This window comes from Nansenia antarctica (genome assembly GCF_963989245.1).
Source record: "Nansenia antarctica genome assembly, chromosome: 16".
Lineage (NCBI taxonomy): Eukaryota > Metazoa > Chordata > Actinopteri > Argentiniformes > Microstomatidae > Nansenia > Nansenia antarctica.
Genome location: NC_137686.1, coordinates 4637501 through 4659377, shown reverse-complemented (window position 1 = coordinate 4659377; position 21877 = coordinate 4637501). Strand labels below are relative to the sequence as shown.

The 21877-nt window shown below is 44.0% G+C and overlaps 2 protein-coding genes across 2 annotated transcripts; both read right to left on the bottom strand.

Moving 5' to 3' along the window:
* Positions 1-472: 472 nt before the first annotated feature.
* Positions 473-3578, bottom strand: LOC308171684 (aquaporin-1-like; the record flags this gene model as incomplete). The annotated part of the gene is made up of 5 exons (XM_080546556.1): positions 473-584; positions 2004-2185; positions 2419-2499; positions 2665-2820; positions 3213-3578. 5 exons carry the CDS (start codon positions 3576-3578, stop codon positions 473-475), a joined length of 897 nt encoding a protein of 298 aa, XP_080402682.1.
* Positions 3579-5451: 1873 nt separating this feature from the next.
* Positions 5452-8177, bottom strand: LOC308171511 (aquaporin FA-CHIP-like). The gene is made up of 4 exons (XM_080546382.1): positions 7776-8177; positions 6832-6993; positions 6494-6574; positions 5452-6070 (listed from the first exon to the last, which is right to left on the bottom strand). The coding sequence occupies exons 1-4, from the start codon at positions 8136-8138 to the stop codon at positions 5888-5890; spliced, it is 789 nt and encodes a 262-aa protein (XP_080402508.1). The 5' UTR covers positions 8139-8177; the 3' UTR covers positions 5452-5887.
* Between the last annotated feature and the right edge of the window lie 13700 nt (positions 8178-21877).

Here is a 21877-nt window from a genome sequence, read left to right as displayed (position 1 = left end):
GGTGGGGTTGGGAATATGGTAGCATGTAGGTTGTACGTATGAAGCAGTGTGATATATGGAAATATCCCCATCCGTGTGGCCTCAGATTGTAGCTGAGATGATATCTTCCAGGATACCGGGTCAGAAGGTATACTTTCCCATCCCTGGATTCCCATGATCTCCGCTTGGAAGCTAGTCTATTATTTACTGGCCTCTTCAGAGCCTTCATACTAGTGCCTTTCAGTCCAAGGAAATTCAAACAAATGCTGATACATGTTGATTATATATTCTTTATTAGAATGCATTTGTTAAATAAAAATTTATATTTTCAGAAGGAAATGCAAGGGTATGTACCAACGGTGTAGAGCAAACAAAACCCTGGATAAAGGACACCGATACAAAGAATATTCAAAGGTTTGTGTGTCACTGCGAAAAAAGAGAGATGGAGATCCTATTGAAATGTAATCTGGTTCAAATAGACCGTTCAAATGAATCATCTCTCAACGTCTGGGCTTGTGCTGCCTTCACAGGGGGGCTCTGGGGCCGTGTTCTCAGTCTCTGTCTCGTTGAACGGAACACGCCGGAACGTGCTGATGTCCTTCCGTCTAGCACACAGGAGGAAGTGGGAGATAAGAGCAGCCACCACGCCTCCACACACGGGCCCCAGTACACATGGCCCCAGTACAGTACACATGTGCCCCAGTACAGTACACATGGCCCCAGTACAGTACACATGGCCCCAGTACAGTACACATGGCCCCAGTACAGTAGACATGGCCCCAGTACAGTACACATGGGCCCCAGTACAGTACCCAGCCAGTACAAAAGCCTGTCTTTCTGTGTCCTGTTGATATTGTTGTACACTTGTTGTTTGTTACCTGTTTCTTATTTTCACTTGTTTGCCTATTTTAACCTGCCATGACTTTCGCTCTTATTATGTTCTTGTGTATGTAAAGCACTTTGTGACCCCTGGTCTGGGATAGGTGCTATACAAATACATTTTACTTACTTACTTACTTACACCTGATACTGGAGCAGAAGGGTTAGGGTTAGGTGCTAGGGTGCTACGGTTAGGGTGCTAGGGTTAGACATGCCAGCATGTACCAAGTCGACGTAGCACCTAACCCTAACCCTAGTTTTCCCACATGTACCATATTCCCACATGTACCGTAACATATACACTGCATTTGAATTCATACATACGAGTTACTTTCCACTTGTCTCAGTGTTATTAAAGATGCTCAAAATTGACCGACATGTGACCTGACAATAAGAACAGACAAAAGTGATGGCCACTCACCCGATTGACTGCTAGCCCTGAATCTGGCTTGATTCCATAACAATAACACTGGCCAAGACCGCCCCCAGCATCTGAGCCAGAGTAGAACAGAGCTCTCATCTGAGCCAGGGTGTAGAACAGAGCTCTCAGGAGGCTGACCTGTCAGCTGACCAGCAGACCCAGGGTGACGGCAGGGTTCAGGTGGGCAGCGTGGCGATGGCTAGCCCAAATTCTAACCCCACTTCCACTTCCTCGTCTTATTCCCTATGGCAACAGAGGCCAATAAAGATGAAAGACAGGTCATACCCAGTAATTCAGCAAGAACTGCCCAGCAAAAGGACCAGCTTTAAGTTGTTTCATACCTGCTGTAATTGTGTGTTAGTCTTGGTTGTCAAACAGAACACTGGCTAAGCAGCATTTTATACTGCAGGGTAACTAGTGAAAGTGGGAGGTGGCTCACCTTCACAAATGTGCGGTAAAGAAACATTTCACAAGAGGCTTTCACAACAGCTGTTTAAGGTGTCAACCTCAAGACTGAAAAAGGCACAGTCAAAAGGCAGAAAACCAGGAAATGAAATATACAAGTCTACAATGATAGCGCAAGCTTGTCCTATAGGTCAAACATGTGTACTGGCCAGTCGGATTAAACAAACAAACACTGAAATGAATCTCATGCTTTATTTGAGAAATCAGGGCTGAATAAATGACATGGTGGGTTATGTTTCAGACATCTTGCTTGCTCCACCCCTGCCCAGCAGCATCACCACCCCTGCCCAGCAGAGCCTCCTGGTCTGGCCCTTCCACCTCTGGTTCTGGCGCAAAGCACATCTTGAGTCGCTCCGTCAGCACCTCGGACCTCGGGTGGAGGAGGAAGTCGTAGATCAGGGCTGCTGCCACACCGCCAGTCATGGGCCCCGCCCAGTACACCTAGAACACACAGCAGTGAAGACACGACAAGGATAATTGACAAGAAAGGATGGCCATTTTAAATGGAATGATCAACCATCCTTTGTTGATGTCAATTGAAATAAGCTTCTGGTAGTGTCATGCCTGGATAATAACTGAACATCCCAGGATCCAAATCAATCTGATAGCAAAACTGCAACAGTCAACCGGGGAAAAAACATCCAGTCTGGTCATATTTGAACATGTGGTCTCACCCAGTGGTCTTGAAAGTGTTCCATGATGACAGCAGGACCAAAGGACCGTGCTGGGTTCATCCCACAACCCGTGTAGCTGATCTGTAGACATAATGCCGGAGTTAAGAAGAAAGACGGTCACGTCGGATTAACATCAACATTTAAGTGACATTAAGGGATTAAGGGCCTGAGAACTTAAGTTACACTATTGAGGCCCAGTTTTTATACGGCGGATGAAAAACAATGGGCAAGCTTTGATTTACTCACCCCTGCAAGGTTCCCCAGGGTTACAGAGAGTCCGATAGCTAAGGGCGCGTTTGGTGCATGCTGCCTTTTATCAGTAGTTGCTATGACACACAGGACAAGCTGGAGGGTGAGCAGAAACTCGATGCCAAAACCCTGAACCGGGCTGATTCCGTTCAGCTACAAACAGGAAAACATGTATTAATCTCTTCCCCCCATAACCACTTAGAGCACAATGTAATTAACATAATTCAGAGGACGCACTTCAACAGAGGGAGCCGGGAGATAAGGCAGCTGATGTTTGAGCTCCTAGAACATCTGCCAAAAAGTGGACACTAAATTCTTGGGAGCTATTTGATGTTCCTTTTGGATTCAAGACTCGACACAATGGAGGAAATTAGCTAATTCAAGTCTTTGTCAATATAGGCTATTCCCTTTGAAGGTTTGGGCAGCCTGAACATTCCACAAACGTCACTCAATCTCAAACTTGCCAAGCGAACGTCATCCAACGTCATCCTTTCAATAACGAGGCACTTCCCCCAGTCATCTGGAAATCACATGTAGGTCCTTACCTGGTTAAGACCAAGCGAGTCTATATTGGTGGGCTTGATTCCATACACAATAGCACTGGCCAAGACCGCCCCCAGCATCTGAGCCAGGGTGTAGAACAGAGCCCTCAGCAGGCTGATCTGGCAGGTCACCAGCAGACCCAGGGTGATGGCAGGGTTCAGGTGGGCACCACTGATGTGCCCCAAACTCTGGACCAGCGTGGCGATGGCTAGCCCAAACGCTAACGCCACTTTCACTTCCTCGTCCGGGTCGGCGTTATTCTTATTCCCTATGGCAGCAGCAAGGCCAATAAAGACAAAGACGGTCATACCCAGTAATTCAGCAAGAACCGCCCGCCAAAAGGAACAGCTTTTGATTTCTGCCACCATGATCAAGCCTATTCAATAAGAATAAACTAAAACAACTTGGAGCCAATTCAAACAGCACAAGAGATTGAAGATATACAAGATATTCTTTTTTACAGGTCTTAGCCATTCATCTAACACCAAACTTAAGCGAGCATAGTGAGTATAGTGACCATCAGGGCCCAGGTGTGTTTCTCTTAACTGTCCTGCCTAAGTGAACACAGCTGGTACCTGTGCTAATTGCAGTAATTGCAATGGCTAGGTGACATCACTAAGCCACTCCCACTTTGTCTTTTCTTTTTTCCCTTCCTTTTCAAAGATAGGAGCCAACGGCCCCATACCATTTCCACAGCGGCACTTTTAACCCTGACTTGCTCCAGGGGTGCTGACTATGGCTGACCCTGTGCCTAGAGCAAAACATAAATGTCATTGTACTTTGCAATGACAAAGGTTGAATCTAATTAGAATAGCTATTAAAAAAAAAAATCTATACTAATAGTATTGCTGTGAAACCATTGTGATTTTAGGGTCTGGACAATGAACAAACCATACATTTCTTCTCTATGGAGGATGTAGTGATTGCACTGAGGTTGTTAAATAGATGTTAAGGCTTTTCAATAAGTAGAACAGCATGGTTCTAGATAAAAAGTGTAGATAAAAATGCACTGCCTAGAAGTGATAGGTTTCTCCAGGGAGTTTTGTGTCCACCATTATATACAACAAAATGCTATATCCATTGCAATGCTCAGAATAATCAACTACTATTATACAGTATATACTACTACTATTGAGCAGGAAGCCAATTGAAATGGTAATACCAGTCAATGGATGTAATTACTTTGTCTATGGAATGATGCTTCCCAAAATAAACTCCTTCCAGTTGTGCATGGCTCCGTGTCAGTGCAGAGAACACTGTGTTTTAGTCCAACTCTCTGATGTGCAGTTGGGAGGAGGAATGTGGCTTGTTAAAACCTGACAAGGAGAACAGCCCATCCATCCCTTCCCTGTGTCAAACAAGAGACAGAGAGTTTAGACCATTTGTTGTCTCAGAGTGAGAGACAAAGATTATTATATATTTAGTAATTTAGACAAACAACAATTTACCGCAAACAAACAATAAACCATACAGGCAGCAAAGAGACAAAACAATAAGACTAAACAAAACAAACAAACAAACATGAGGTCATGAGATGATCAAATTAAATCCAAAATAGATTTGCCTCATTTAACATCCGTTGTCACATACGGTACATACAATGGTTATGAGAGGTCAGTCACATGTTAAATTAATACACCATGTTTCCCATTGTTTCTCTCCCTGCTCTTTTTGGAGCCTATGGAGTGACTCGTCTGGGGGGTATTCCATCAACTTTGCTAAAGAAAAATCCAGGCTTATTCTGATGAATCTCGCCAGAGTTATCAAAAATAAGTCTGGATTTTCCTTTAGCGACGTTGATGGCATACACACCCATGTTCAAGAAGATGTAATTAGCATTGAAAATGTGCCTCCATAAAGCTGCCCTGAGCTCCAGTCTTCTGAGAGATTACAGTTCTGGCCAGAGACTACCTCTATTGAGAAACTTGATCACGGCACCTGCTTTTAAAATCACTTCCTCCTGGTCCCTTCTGTTTTATATACTGTATATATATATATATATATATATATATATATATATATATATATATATATTATGTTGTATTTGTTAGGATGTTTTTCAAACTTTTGTTGTTTATTGTACACCCCACCATAAAAAGCATACCATTTGTACACAGAATGGGAATCGATCATCTTTTCATTGTGGAGGGAACAAAAAGATTCAGTCTGTTGATGAAAAAACTAAAAATAAGTATGACTAGGAAACGACAAAAGTGACAATTGTTAACAACTGGTGTTTTATTTACTTACAAAAGTGGAAGACAATTCAATAGTGTGCACGCAATACATATACATCAAGAAATAAAAAGTAATACATAAACAAGTACATAGAAATATGTATACAAAAATGTCTCTACATATGGAATAATGATATGGGGATTCATTTAATACAGACAAGAGATGCTTCAACTCTCACAATCTTTAGGAAATGAAGTGGATACTGAAGAGACAGTTGGATACGACTAGTCTGTAGCCAACAAATAAGTGAATTTGAATAAGATAACATTGACACCTTTTCACAACTATAAAACAAACCTCAAATTCAAATTCTCTGTCAGTATTTTTGAAATATTACAATGTAATTCTGCCACCCTATACGAAACTGCAAAAGTCTTTCCAGAAGTATAGATGTGTGATCTAATCTACTATACACTATGGTGCTGTTCTGATGATGACGCTACTTGGTTGATGCCATTTCTACTGCCATAGCGTCATCTGCCCCGTTGACATCGTAGTCTCCCACAGGCCCGCTCAGCAGCACCTTCATCCGCTCTGGAAAGTCGTCAAACTTGGGGTACAGGAGGAAGTCATAGACCAGGGCCGCCGCCACGCCGCCACACATCGGCCCCACCCAGTACACCTGCAACAGGCCGAGGACCAAATCAACACCAGGCTGCCATTGGCTGACCACAATGACCACACCTCTGATTTTACTTATATATTTTTTTTACAGGGAAATGGATTAGCTTTTCTTTTTTTTTTCTTTTTTTTCTACAGAAAAATGGACGGTGTCACGAATGAACAATGAAATGTCAGCTTACAAAGATGACAAAGATTACAGTGCAGGGTGTATATACAGTATATACAGTATATATATATATAGATTTGTTTTCATCCCGGACAACAGAGATGCTGTCCTTCATTAACTTTGGACGAGGCTCAGCTTTGGCGAATAGGTTTAAAGGTAATCGAGGTATTCCGCAAAGCATTGGCAACACGCAAAAGATCACACAAAAGCTGCACACATAAAAAAAAAACTCCATGGTCTCAGTGTCTGACTTACCCAGTGATCTGTGAAGTTATTCGTGATCAAAGCGGGTCCGAAGGATCGAGCAGGGTTGATACCACAGCCCGTGAAGCTGATCTGCACAGAACCACACAGAACCACATAAGACATCAAGACAAATATGAGGGATGAGAGGGGTTGAAGTATGATCCTTGAGTGATACTGTTCAATGCAACATTATTGTTGGAACATTGTCATTTTTAGAGCAACATAAGTTTCAACTTATTGTTGTTTTTCCACAATTGCTGTTGGGGGCCTTAACATAACATAACATAACATGCATGTACTAGATAAAGTACATTGGCAGTCTATAAGTTGAAACTTGAGAAACTTACGGCTGCCAAGTGTCCCAAACAGACCGACAGCCCGATGGCCAGGGGCGCAGAGCCGGTGACATCCCGTCGCCTTTTATCAGTGACAGCAATAACACACAGGACCAGCTGGAAGGTTGCCAAAAGCTCGATTCCAACGCCTTGGCTGGGAGTGATGTTATTGAGCTGGGGGAGAGAGGGGGGAGGAAAGAGGAGGGGGGGGGGGGGGTTTAAACAAAAACAATTTGTCAGTCTGCATCGGTTAGATGGATGTGTTTTTCTAGCACTACCAATGCTCATTTAGAAGTTGCTGCCAGAGAGCTTAACTGATGAACAAAGCGTCAATTGGCTCAATCACCTCACCATTGAGGAAAGACTCAATTATTGATATTTTTCGACAGACCACGATTAAGATCGGTTTTATTTCAATGACAATAGATGTGATGACTTTTCACATCAATGACTATTTGTTAAGATGACTGAAATGAGCATGCACTCTTGTTAGAGGCACGAGACAGACACAACACTGCAGTACTCCAAATATTCACTAGAGGACAGCAGAAGCAACGATGGTGCTATAAATGGTATAAATGGTGATCATAAATAACATGGTTAGAGTTAGGGTTTGTTTGCCAAATATTTTCTGCCGTTGCATCAAAGTAGGCTCTAGTTGTGCATCAATTTGTGACATTTTTAAGTAATTACATCTACACATCTGCACAAACAATGCTCTTTCCAAAAATTGCAACATACACAGATTCACATATTGTTTAGTATGTCTAGTACTGTGAGGTATAACTTTGAAATAAACGTCATGCTACACACACGCCATGAAATACTATTGCAAGCTTAACATCCTCTGCACGTCATTTCATTAAAGAAAAAAAGCACACACACACACACACATCAAAACACATCCCTATTTTCATGAAATCAAACAGAACTGAAGAGAAGAGAGGACCACTTACAGAGTTGACCCCCAACGCCACCTGCGAAGCCGGCCGTGTCCCGTACACGATCCCGCTGGCCAGGGCCGAGCCCAGCATCTGAGCCACGGTGTACATCACCGCCTTGAACACGCTGATCTGGCAACTGGCCAGCATGCCCAGGGTCACCGCTGGGTTCAGGTGGGCGCCGCTGATGTGGCCCAGACTCTGGGCCAGCGTGGCGATGGCCAGGCCGAACGTCAGCGAGACCTTCACCTCCTGGTCCGGGTTTGAGTTGTTGGTGTTCCCGATGGCTGCCGAGATGCTGAGGAAGATGAACAGGGTCATGCCCACCAGCTCAGCCAGCACGGCCCTCCAGAACGCCTTGCTCTTGAATTCTCTCATAGTGTCTGTCTGTCTGTCTGGCTTGGGGGGGGGGCTGGTTTGCTTGGGAGGGGGCTGTGGTGGTCCTCTGTGGTGTGTGTGTGCAACGTATACTCACCAACAAGAGCAACAGGCTGCATTTATATGGCTGGGGATCTGATAATGGCAGAGGAGGCGGGTTCTAAAAACGTGAAAGGGAAGGGCATGCTGAATTAATGAGAAATCCAAAAGGCTTTTCTTCCCTCTGTCTCCCCCCCAGCCCCCCCCCCCCCCCTTCCACCCTCGTTTCCCCTCCTCCCTCTGCATTTTTACCTCTGTTTGCTCTTTGGACTTTTGTAAGAAATGTTGTAGTAGTATGAGGATGATGATGCATCTACCAGCTGCACTGATTCCATCCATAAAGTAATCTACAGCAGAGTAACTTTACCACTACTGTGTGAGGTTGAAAGTCCACTAGATGTTTCACACATTTTTTCCTGTGATTTAATAGTTGGCTGCTTTGCCAAGTTCCAGTAATGTTCTGCAGCAAGTGTATCGCTAGTGTCAATCATTTCATTCGCATTCACATCAACTTAGTTGACCAGGTCATCTGAAAAACATTTTGGGCTACTGCATTAGAAACAATGGACAACCCCGCCTCTCCCCCTGCTCTCCAGAAAAGACTTCCCCAAACTTTTCATTGCCTTCCACAGACCTGTCAATCAAAGGACATCAGCATGTGAGTTGGAGTTCCCATAGAAGCAAAGAATAAAAGAGGAACCTTAATTCAGAGAGCACTGCATCTATTTATAGAGCATCATGAAAACAAGAGTCTGAGAATAGCTTCTTGTCTTTGCTTTACATGGGAAGAAATTGTTTTGTGAAGTGCTGTGTTTTGTTTTGTGTTTTTATTTTGGGACAAATCATGAACCTTCTGACATTTTCTTCTCTAAACAGTCAAAAATATCCTGACAAAACTGAGCGTGGAAAAAAACAGAAAATACATTGGAGTGCATTCTCGTTAGATATTAAGTAATACATAAGCATTACAGGGTAAAACATCAACTCAGAAAAATGACCTGGTTGTTCTACCTGACCTCTTGAACCACGTGTGCCAACACAATCCACAACACTAACACAGTGAAGGGAAACTATTCAACAATTAGTCTAGTAAACATCATACAACAAATGATTATGAATTAATTAATATTAATTACGCTTATTGACTCCACTGAATGTACTGTAGGAGCATTGAAGCTGTCACGACCACAGCTGAAATACTCAATGAGAATATGAATGTGAAGGTGATTTGGAATCACGCTCTTGAGGATTAGGGGTAAGCGTACCAATAGGGGTAAAGGCCACAGACAGACAGCAGGAGGTGAGGAGTGAAAGTGACCTCTGTTTCAACATCATTGACATCACCTGCCAATAATTAACTGTGCCACATTGTAATGAACAAACACACAGTCACACATTGGATTTCTTGTGCTGGCGGTCTCGTTGTCTTGGTAACCAGGACATGTATGACTGGCCATGATAAGTACAATTCATTTGTATTAATAGAGGAAGGAAGGAAGTATGATTCGTCCTCACTTGCCCTGCTTATCAGAGATGCACAACACGTGTGCATGTCTTCTGGACATTCATTCACACCAGGCATTCAAGGGATCATAGTGTCATTTTTTTTCTAGCAAAATATTGCAGACAATTATCTCCACTCATGAAATTCTCATTAAAGTTTGCTTAACAAACACATTTCCATGTCCTTTTGAGGCAACTTATTTGTTTTTGAATAAAGTAACAGGCTATGTGTTTGAAGTGCGACATCTCTCTTGATTGTCTCCTCAGCAGAATGATACTGAAGTGAGCCTTTACACCTCAACACCAGTGATGTTTCTCTGCTTTTACACCTCAACACCAGTGATGTTTCTCTGCTTTTACACCTCCAAACCAGTGATGTTTCCAGACAAGTTAAAGGTAAAAAACAAACAAATAGAGCACTCTTCAGATCCCAAAAGTACCCAGCGTCAAAGCTTTCACCCCTCTGTCCACACAACTTAGTACTCAGAAGACCACATGTCAGCTGTGTTGAAGAGGGAACAGTGCCATCAATTCTCAAAACAGACTTATCTTAGAACAGACTTATGCTATTTGTGTGAGAGATTGTTCAACCTAATAGATTCTGAAATGGGAATAGAGATAGGATAATATTGATTTTCAATGTATGCAGAGGTTTCAATGTGAAAACACTGACTTGACAAATTTTTCAGCAATCAGTGTCATGTTGTAAACCACCATAGAAGTTCACCTCAGAAAACCATAGAGCACCAATGACCCATTGAAACCCATGTCATATCATACAACTTTGAGTGCTCATAGCGTAAAATGTACAAATGCTTTCAAGCTTTTCAAGGCTATCCTGAACATATTAAAGGAAATTTAGTCATTTATTAATACTAATGAATCTAATCTGTTTCTCTGTTGTATAATAGATTGTTTTACCATGTAGATTAGGGTTATAGATAGATAGGAACATGAATTACAACCTGCCCGATCCATAGATATACAATAGTACTGTATATTAAAAAATATGATCATTTGTGTTTTTCAATTACATCTGTATACATTCCAATAACGTGTAGAAAAAACGTTTTGCTGTCGTACTGTAGACAGTTTGTTTAACTTTTATGGAAACACAACTAGTATTGTCCCAGAGCGGATGTGACTGCAGCGCCTGAGGCATCCGTCACTAATGTATCTCATTATTTGTCTGAAGAATTGAATTAAACTTGACGCCATGATCGTCTCTCACATTACCTTAGTGCAGAATGCAGCATGACATGGGACAGGAGTGTGTCTCTTCCAGAGTGTTCCATCAAACTAAGTGTTGGGGGAGTGTTGACCATGGGAACACTAGTACCACCACTTTATGTGTGGCATGATGTGTCATACATTGAAAATAGTTGAAGAAGATATGCTTATTTGAATATTGGTACAACTCAAACCAAATACTGAAGTAACTCGCTCTGAATCAAAACATCTCTTCACCATCCCTCCATCCCTCCATCCCTCCATTTACGTCTATGTTTAGCACATCACAACATGCTGATGGAACGACATCAACCCATAAAAACACATAATTAGATGATCACACAGTCCTTGCTTTTGAACATGTCCTAAAACCAAAGTTTGTTTACAAGCCGTGTATCACTTACCCAGTATCCTAGAAGCAGGACGCTATACGGTGAATCCAATTCACAAATCGAAACTATTTAGATGATCTTAAAACTGTTGTTTGTTATATTGAGTGGGCTCTTCAACACTTCAACTTTCATAATATAAAAAAAACATAATATAAAAAATAACGCTGACCTGCAGCCCTTTTCACCGGACCGTGTCACAAGTGTCTCAAGTCCTTTTCAAAGTCACCAGAAGTCTTTGCTAAGAAGCAACATAAAGAGTTGCAAAAGGTATGGAATATTGACTGTGAGGCTTCAAATCTGTAGAGGAATGTTCAGAATGCTCAAAAACATCCATTTAGAATATTACCTAAGTCCAACGAACATACACTGCAAACATATGGGGGGTGACTGATTTCCACAGAGAAATGTCTAGAAGGTTCTCCACGGGCACATTCAAACTAACGGGCCTGTAGATTCGTAGCATTATACAGTATACAGTATATCAGGACTAGTAGTATTATACAGTATACAGTATATCAGGCTTTGGGAGACTCAATGTAAAAGTATGAACATATGGGATTGATTGATTTTATCAGAGACATTTTTAAAAAGCTTTTCTACTACAGATCATTAAAGCGAATGGGTTTTGATGGACTGGTAGCATTATCTAGATTATGCTGCTACTTAGGATAGAATGATACATTGTACCGACAGAGATGACGTCAAGCCATGTTCTGAATGCTTGTGGAATGGTTTGTGAGCTGGTTGTAGAACAAACATGTTGAAGGTTGAGGGGTTGAGAAACAGGGACAACACAGATATTCATTGACCCATGAAACAGTTTGTGACAAGTGAGGAACTCATTTGACTAATTGCTCCAACCTAATTGGTTCAAACATGTTTGTCTCCAAATAAATAATCATGTGACACTCACAGTTCTGTGTCAAAGGAATCGATTGAACTTGTTACCAAGTTGAAAACTTTGATTTTATTTGAGTACAAAAATAAATACATATTCCTTAGGCTAAATGGTCTTTTAGAACAGATTTTAAGAGTAGAAAGAGATGTCCTTCACAGTGACTTCACACTGACAAGGAGAGAGGAATTCTGCTACAAGCGTGTGAAAGTAGACAGAGACAAAAGACCTGAATGAATGGAATGGATCCTCTTGATGATGAAAGCAGAAAGCTGTCTTAGAATGCTACATATCAGATTGGTCACAATGTCCGGGGGTCTCAGCCTGGCTGCTACTGTCATTATGTGGCACAGAGTGTATGGAGCTCATGGATACAGAGAGACCAACATCACTAAGATGGCCGAGGACCAGTCTCCCTCAAAGGCCTCCATTCAACCCCGGGCCACAGTAACATTAGGTTCCAAATCGCAATCATGAGCCTTTTTTTTAATGAGGGGGTCAGCTTAGTGCACTGCTGACCCAGACAATTATGTAATTGTCACATACCAGAGACAGAACCATTTAAACATGTTTTAAATAATAATAATATAATGAACTCGACCCATATTGGGCTATTTTTCCACTACACTTTGCCATTGTTTAAATATACTTTTGTTGGGGGGGAGGACACACCAAAAAGGGAATAATCTAAAATGACTATAAAGTAGTCTTTCCTTAGAGCTAGCCCATACTCGTCAAGGTATTTGTTGGAAAGGTAGGAAAAGGTACTTCTTTGAATCAATAAACATTTTCATGTGGATTTGTTTTGTATATATTCAGTACCAGTTAAAAGTTTGGACACACTTTCCCATTTAATTGAACTACACTGGGAATACACTGAACACAAATATAAAACGCAACACTTTTGTTTTTGCTCCAATGTTTCACAAGTTGAAATCAAAGACCAAAGACTTTTTTTTGTACACAGCATGGACAGCATGATTATTGCACAGATGTGCCTTACGCTGGTCACAATAAAAGGCCACTCTAAAATGTGCAGTTTTATCACACAGCACAATGCCACAGATGCCACAAGTTTCCGTCTCGGCAGATGCCACAAGTTTCCGTTTGGGCTTATGATGAGAAGAGAAATTTACATTAAATTCAAGGGCAACAGGTTCTGGTGGACATTCCTGCGGTTTCCAAGAATTGGAATTGCATAAGGCTTATGATAGAGAAATTTACATTCAATTCACGGGCGAACAGCTCTGGTGGACATTCCTGCCAATTTCAGGCTCCCTCAAAACTTGCGACATCTGTGGCATTGTGCTGTGTGATAAAACTGCACATTTTTACAGTGACCTTTTTATTGTGACCAGCTTAAGTCACATCTGTACAATAATAATGCTGTCTAATCAACATATGTGGATATGCCACACCTGTCAGGTGGATAGGTTCTTAATTATGCACTCAATGCACTTCAATTGAGTCTCCTCCTAAGGTCTGAATGCTAACATGATCTAAGATCTGGGTGCAACTCTGGAAAAGATCATACATTTGGTTTTCTTAGTGTTGAAAACAAACTTTAGAGAAGCCTGCAGCTGTTTAAAGGCAGTCTGGAGCTCATCAACAGCCTGGCTCAGGGAAGAGGCAACTGAGTAGACTATTGTATCGTCTGCATAAAGATGCACTTTAGCTGTAGACATGTCCTTCCTTCCTTCACCATGTTAGTTATAAAAATAGTAAACAAGGCAGGGGCTGGAATTGAACACGCTGGGTTCTATCTGCAAGGTAGTTCCTGAACCACTCTATAGCCATGTCACCATGACAACATCACTGAACCACTCTATAGCCATGTCACCTATACCAACATCACTGAGTCTGGTCAACAGAGTCAAATGCCATGGACAGATCAACAAACAGGGCAGCACAGTGCTGCTTTCGGTCCAGGACATTAAGAATATTGTTTGTTACCATGAATTGAGAATCAAGGACCCCAATTGAAATAAGCCAGTGGCTTTCTTGGGTTTTTATCCTGTTAGTTGACCTTGTATGTAATATGTACTTTCATGTACCTACTTCTGCAAATCTTCTAATAAAGTTTTCAATCAATCAAACCAATATGGCTGCTGTTACGGTACTATGACCTGGTCTAAAGCCAGACTGATTTTCACTTAAGATATTGTTGTCAGTTAAGAATTGCTTCAAATGAGAGTTACCTTGAGATTCTAAGATCTTGGCGAGGGTAGGGAGTTATCTAAGGCGGAAGGGTCCCCACCCTTCAGTAGGGGGAGAACATAGGCTGCTTTCCAGATTTTGGGGATGGAATTAGTCTGGGGGCTCTGATTAAAAATATGAGCAACAGGCTTAGCAATTGATAAGATGAATTCTGATATTGAAGCATAAAAGTCACGTGGATGTAACAAAGTCGATGCTCAGCGGAAGGTTGAGGAAAGGTCATTTATGCAGATCTGGGCTCATCACAACATGTACACATCAGTCTTTATAGTAGTGAACACAGAGAAAACTAGATAAGACTTGTTGGTCATAAGGAGACTCTGGCTCCTAGAGGTCTGGCTACCAAAACATCTAAGTACGATAATCCTATTTCTGGACTCAAGCCAATTTAGGGCATACAGGAGGACTTAGCTGACCACTTTTATCTAGTGTTTATCTCAACTTGCACTTTTACTCCTATTTCTTATCTCCTATTTTGTTTACTATGGTTTTTATGTTCAGCACTTGGAGTTGCATTCAAATGCATGACTTGTGCTGTATAAATAAAGTTTGATTGATTGATTGATTGATTGATTGTCACAAAACCATTAGACTGACCAGTTGCCACAGACTGAGCCTCGGAAAAGCGCTATATAAATATTATGAATTACAGACCATAAGACATCATTTAGAATCTATAATAGGCTGGCCAATGGCCAGAGAGGTGTACCATGTCACGTGGGTACTAAAATAGGATGGCTACTACCAGGGCAGAAACACCTAATATCAGCAGTACAATCAGCTGCGAGCCTTCAAAGATAAGGTTTTAATAGATTGTCTCCAGGCAACATTTTTTCGGATCTATAGCTTTCAAAGCTTTCCAGATCTCCACACTAGAGAAACCAAAGTCCCTAGGTGAGTCAGTACAGGATAGAGGCATCACAAAACTGGAGTTAGAGCTCTGAGACACTGCTGCAGTTGTATTAAAAACACACCCAGCTAAAATGATCATTAAAGTGCCTGACAATATCATCTTTGTTCTTCATGTCAGTTGAGTACTCACTATCCCCCATCAGGACCACAGAGGAGGACAGAGGACCACAGAGGACCACAGAGGACCACAGAGGACCACAGAGGAAAACAGAGGAAAACAGAGGACCCCAGAGGACCACAGAGGACCCCAGAGGAGGACAGAGGACCACAGAGGACCACAGAGGACCACAGAGGAACACAGAGGACCACAGAGGAACACAGAGGACCACAGAGGAACACAGAGGACCACAGAGGAACACAGAGGACCACAGAGGAGGACAGAGGACCACAGAGGAACACAGAGGACCACAGAGGACCCCAGAGGAACACAGAGGACCACAGAGGAACACAGAGGACCACAGAGGAGGACAGAGGACCACAGAGGAGGACAGAGGACCACAGAGGAACACAGAGGACCACAGAGGAACACAGAGGAACACAGAGGACCACAGAGGAGGACAGAGGAACACAGAGGAGGACAGAGGAACACAGAGGAACACAGAGGACCACAGAGGAACACAGAGGACCCCAGAGGAACACAGAGGACCACAGAGGACCACAGAGGAGCCCAGAGGACCACAGAGGAACACAGAGGACCACAGAGGAGGACAGAGGACCACAGAGGACCACAGAGGACCACAGAGGAGGACAGAGGAACACAGAGGACCACAGAGGAACACAGAGGACCACAGAGCACCACAGAGGACCACAGAGGACCACAGAGGACCACATAGGACCACAGAGGACCACAGAGCACCACAGAGCACCACAGAGGACCACAGAGGATCACAGAGGACCACAGAGGACCACAGAGGACCACAGAGGACCACAGAGGAACACAGAGGACCACAGAGGAACACAGAGGAACACAGAGGACCACAGAGGAGGACAGAGGAACACAGAGGAACACATAGGAGGACAGAGGAACACAGAGGACCACAGAGGACCACAGAGGACCACAGAGGAGCCCAGAGGACCACAGAGGACCACAGAGGAACACAGAGGAGGACAGAGGACCACAGAGGACCACAGAGGACCACAGAGGAGCCCAGAGGACCACAGAGGACCACAGAGGAGGACAGAGGACCACAGAGGACCACAGAGAACAACAGAGGACCACAGAGGAACACAGAGGAACACAGAGGACCACAGAGGACCACAGAGGACCACAGAGGAGGACAGAGGAACACAGAGGACCACAGAGGAACACAGAGGACCACAGAGGAACACAGAGGACCACAGAGGAGGACAGAGGACCACAGAGGAGGACAGAGGACCACAGAGGACCACAGAGGAACACAGAGGAGGACAGAGGACCACAGAGGAACACAGAGGACCACAGAGGAACACAGAGGAGGATAGAGGAACACAGAGGACCACGGAGGAGGATAGAGGACCACAGAGGACCACAGAGGAGGACAGAGGACCACAGAGGAGGACAGAGGACCACAGAGGACCACAGAGGAGGACAGAGGAGGACCCTGTTGGCATTCAGGGTGGCCCTTTTTTGGAATTTAAAGATTTATGAGGTTCCGTCTCCTGTTCCTAAGCGTCTGTTTACAAAACATCCTAGGTATGGGCATTGGTGTGGCTCCTTAGGACAGGAAGTATTAACAATCCTTAATGTTTTTTTAATGGTGTTTTGCTTATCTGACTTCCACGATGGGAATGTCATTAGGCAGCTACAGTGTGAACTGTTTATTCTACAACAGCCCCAGTAAGACTTTCTCCTGTGGCTCAAATACGTCACAGACGATTTCTGTCAACGTATATTTTTGGTCCTTATATGTCCTTACATTTAATTTGTATTTCATTTTAGTAACCACGGTGCCATGATAAAGTATGGGATACCTCACACAATTTTGACATTGGGGCCTCAAACTATTTTAAAAAATAATTTAATGTGGAATATTAACACTGATCTTCACAATCTACTCCACATGTAGAAAATGTATAGAAATAGTAAAAAAATAAAAAAATATCTTGTGTCAATGGGTATGTGAACCCTTGGCAATGGCAAACCAAAATGAATGCAAACAGCACTGAAATTATCCAAACAAGTTGGATAGTTCTCTCTCTAAAAGTGGATACTAGATCAGTCCCTTCCTCCAAAGTGCACAGCCAGAGAATAAGGAAGTGTCTTTGAAAGAGCCGCAGACTTCAAATATAAAAAATGGGAGAATGCTGTCCATGGGGTCAATACATTCCTGCATGGACCCTTCATTGTCCAGATCACCTTACTGGTTGTCCATCGTCCATTGTCACCTTACCGCCGTGTTGTGTAGAGCAAATGCTAGGTATTGCTGGTTTGAGGATTTAACCCAGAGTGATTCATGTATTTAGGGGGTAATCACATGGTTTTGAGAACTACAAGAGGACAGAGCTTTCTCTACTGCCTGGTTTGTTTACATCCATAAGTACCGTGGTAGTGCATCCATCTATCAGGTACGTTTCCTAACTTACATTGTGGCCTAGACAATAATCATTTGAACCATTTAGCAGACACTTTTCTTTTCTTTCTTTTTTTTCCCCCCAGATTTTATCCCTTTTTCACCCAATTTGGTAGCCAATTGAACCCCACCTAGCATTCAATTATCCCCTGCCTATTGCGAAGGATCCGCCGCACGACCCCGTGGCCGGCAGTCCCAGAGGAGGCCGCCAGGCAGACTAGCTGACTGGCTCCTCGAGCCCAGCACCGTTACTCCAGCACCAGACGGGGGCGGTGTTGCGCGACGGATCCTTGTGCGGAAATACTCCTATACCGCCCTCGGGAGCGGCCGCCCAATATGCGCTCCCCGTGTGTGCCCCAGCCATATCCGGATCTGGCGAGCTGGGATTCGAACCCAGTCCCTGGTGGGCAGCTTGCACTAGTGGCCAGTGCTTAGACCGCTACACCACCGAGGACCACAGAGGACCACAGAGGACCACAGAGCACCACAGAGGACCACAGAGGACCACAAAGCACCACAGAGGACCACAGAGGATCACAGAGGACCACAGAGGACCACAGAGGATCACAGGGGACCACAGAGGACCACAGAGGATCACAGAGGACCACAGAGGACCACAGAGGACCACAGAGGACCACAGAGGACCACAGAGCACCACAGAGGAGGACAGAGGACCACAGAGGACCACAGAGCACCACAGAGGACCACAGAGGATCACAGAGGACCACAGAGGACCACAGAGGACCACAGAGGACCACAGAGGACCACAGAGCACCACAGAGGATCACAGAGGATCACAGAGGACCACAGAGGATCACAGGGGACCACAGAGGACCACAGAGGACCACAGAGGACCACAGAGGATCACAGAGGACCACAGAGGACCACAGAGGACCACAGAGGACCACAGAGCACCACAGAGGACCACAGAGGATCATAGAGGACCACAGAGGACCACAGAGGATCACAGGGGACCACAGAGGACCACAGAGGACTGCAGAGGAACACAGAGGACCACAGAGGACTGCAGAGGAACACAGAGGACCACAGAGGACCACAAAGGACCACAGAGGAACAGCTCTGACTCAAAGGAGTGTGTTGTGTGCCACTGCTGTCCATATGGACAGTGCTGAAATAAAATCCCAGTTTCATCGTTACTGATTGTGATTGTTTTGGATTTAGAGGAGAGATAAACTCTAAAAAAGGGCAGATTACATTTCATCAAGATGTATTATTTTCACCAACTATTGTTGGTTTGGTGCAATGTCAAAGGTTTGACCTGGAGATTTACAAACACACACTCAAGCCTTTCAGCCACTCAAGCCAACTCGGGGACCACTGAGGGAGACCCTCATTTTCGGTGGGGCCGAGTGCACAGGATATACACATACACTGCAACAATAATAAACACAATAAGAGCAATAACAATAACAATAATAAACACACATTTCAACAAGGATCAAACAAAGCAGGTACAAATAGATACACAGTGGTCCTTAGTCATTGCCTTGGATTGACCCATAGATGGGAGAGAGTCTATCTTAAAAGTGCTTTGTAGCAGGTTCCAGGAGTGTGGAGCAGCAAATAAGAAGGCAGTCATTCCATGTTCTGTACTCATACAGGGGACCTGTAGGGCAAGCCAGTCATTTGATCAGGTGAGGTAAGATTCTGACTTAGGAGTGAAGAAATGTACGGTGGCAAATTCCCAAGAAGCACCTTGTAAATAAACAGATACCAAAGCCTATTTCGCCTCATTTCCCGGGGATGACCAACCAACCATGTTATATAAAAGACAACGGTGAGTGTTGTAATCAGCACCTGTGACAAATCTAAGGGCAGAGTGATAGACTGAGTCAAGTGGCTTCAGCGTTGAAGACTTAGCAGCATGTCTATAGATCACTTCGCCATAGTACCGAGACAGACGGGAAAGTTGCAACAACACTACATGTTGACGCACAGCAGAAGGTTGGAGAGATTTACACTTCTATAACATGTGTCGGGACCTTCAAACCGGCAGACTCACAGACCTTTTTGGCCTTTTATTAGTGGCCCAAATCCCCTCGATTGTCATGCGTGGCTCCTGGCTCTTTGTCTCTTTAGAACCACTGGGAGGACCCCATGCGTGTCTGCCCCACCTCTAGAAAACCGCCACACAAAAACATTGTTGAAAGGCTCGGACAGGGGGGCACCGATACCATGACAACCGCTCAAATATAGACTTGTGAGACCCTGTAATGTTTCAGGATCTCGGTGATGAGATCACCCAAGAAGGGGTGCTTGCCTGGGGTAGCCACTGTGGGAGGGGCAGTGCAACAGAGGCCAAGCCAGACTCAATCAGTTCAATGGCTCATGTGGGGGGACTTCTTCTTTGACTGACTGATCGTGAGGAGGTGAATCGGAAAACAATTCAAGTCGAAACGGAAAATTTGCCACAGAAACATTTCAGAGATCGGAAAAAACGCAGATAAACGTTCAATAACGTTCCGCTACGTCTACGTCGATAGCTACCCTCGTGATGACATGTCACAATCCCCTCCTCCCCAAACACACACACGCACACACACACACACACACACACACACACTGCGCACACGCACGCACACACACACACACACGCACGCACGCACACGCGCACGCGCGCACACACACAGACAGACAGACACACACACACACACACACACACACACACGCACACAGTTATGCTGAAGCTCAGTTGCAGCAAGAAATGTTGGCCATGATACTTTACAATTTATATCCAGTATCCTGTTTCGTAACACACTGGACAACATTTGTAGGCGATGTTGATTCACTGAGCTACTCCCCTCCTCTCCTTTATGATCTTGGATCAGTTAGTATCACATGCAGTTCCTGAAGTATGCAGACAAGTATATAAAACAATAAAGGGCAGAAGTGACTGATAAAGAGTTGGACTTAGAACGGCCTGCCAGGATGTCATCTTGGGCCCACTTCCAGCTCTGCATGTTCCTGACTAACGGTGTGTTCAGACCTCCCTCTCGTAGCGTCTTTGTTTCTACTTTTTTTTCTTCTGTCGCTAAGAATTGGGAAAATGCTGTACTGGTTACTGCCTCCACCTTCAACGCCTCTGTGCCCATTGAAACCCGGGCCTGTTGCCCTTCTGCCCCACCTCTCTCCTCCTCTCCCCTCTTACTTTCTTTTTTTAATGAGTGGGGCACTCCCACTCATATTTCTCTTTATTGACAGATACAGTAGAGATTTTAGACAGGAAGGATGACATGCAGGATATGTCCCCGGCCGGAATCGAACCGGGGACCCTGAGGTTACATGGTCAACGCTTAACCCGCTACACCACCTAAGCACCCCTTACCTCTTACTTTCTATCTGTCCAATTAAAACTAGTATTCCCGAAAAGCAAGAAAATGTACCCCCTGAAAACATACATAGAACCAACAAAACATACATAGAACGACCAGGTACATAACATCATAACATGATGTGGGGTAGTGGTGGTCTAGTGGATAGTGTGTTGGACTTCCGATCGGAAGGTTGTGAGTTCAAATCCCGCCTGAAACCACACCACTACTAGTGTGCCCTTGAGTAAGGCACTTAGCCCTCAGTTACTCCAGGGGGACTGTCCCTGTAATTCATAATTGTAAGTCGCTTTGGATAAAAGCGTCTGCTAAATGGCAAAATTATTAATTATTAAAATTAACATAAGGCCTCCACACAATACACCCACCTTCTGGGCATTCTTCAGTTTGTTACAAGTGAGGAGCCTCCTCATCATATGGGAGTAGATGTGTTGTCTTACCATCTCGTCTCAGAGGCTGAAGCCTGCATCGTGTCATCACTGTCAGGTGGTAAGGGGGTCCTGATTTCATCCAGATCCTTCTCCTTCCACTTATTTATGACTCTGATTTAGCCTGGAGCCTATGGGGTGAGATGGTGCCCTTCGCTGTGATATGGTTAAGAGCTCAAGCAATTTGGAATATTGTATGCAAATAATTTATGTCTTCATAGATT

Excerpts from the sequence above, each read along its gene's own strand:
- LOC308171511 (XM_080546382.1), bottom strand. The coding sequence starts at position 8,138 with ATGAGAGAATTCAAGAGCAAGGCGTTCTGGAGGGCCGTGCTGGCTGAG. Across the intron at positions 6,994-7,775 it reads TGGCGTTGGGGGTCAACTCT|CTCAATAACATCACTCCCAG; the intron begins GTAAGTGGTCCT and ends TCTCTCCCCCAG. Across the intron at positions 6,575-6,831 it reads GTTTGGGACACTTGGCAGCC|ATCAGCTTCACGGGCTGTGG; the intron begins GTAAGTTTCTCA and ends GGTTCTGTGCAG.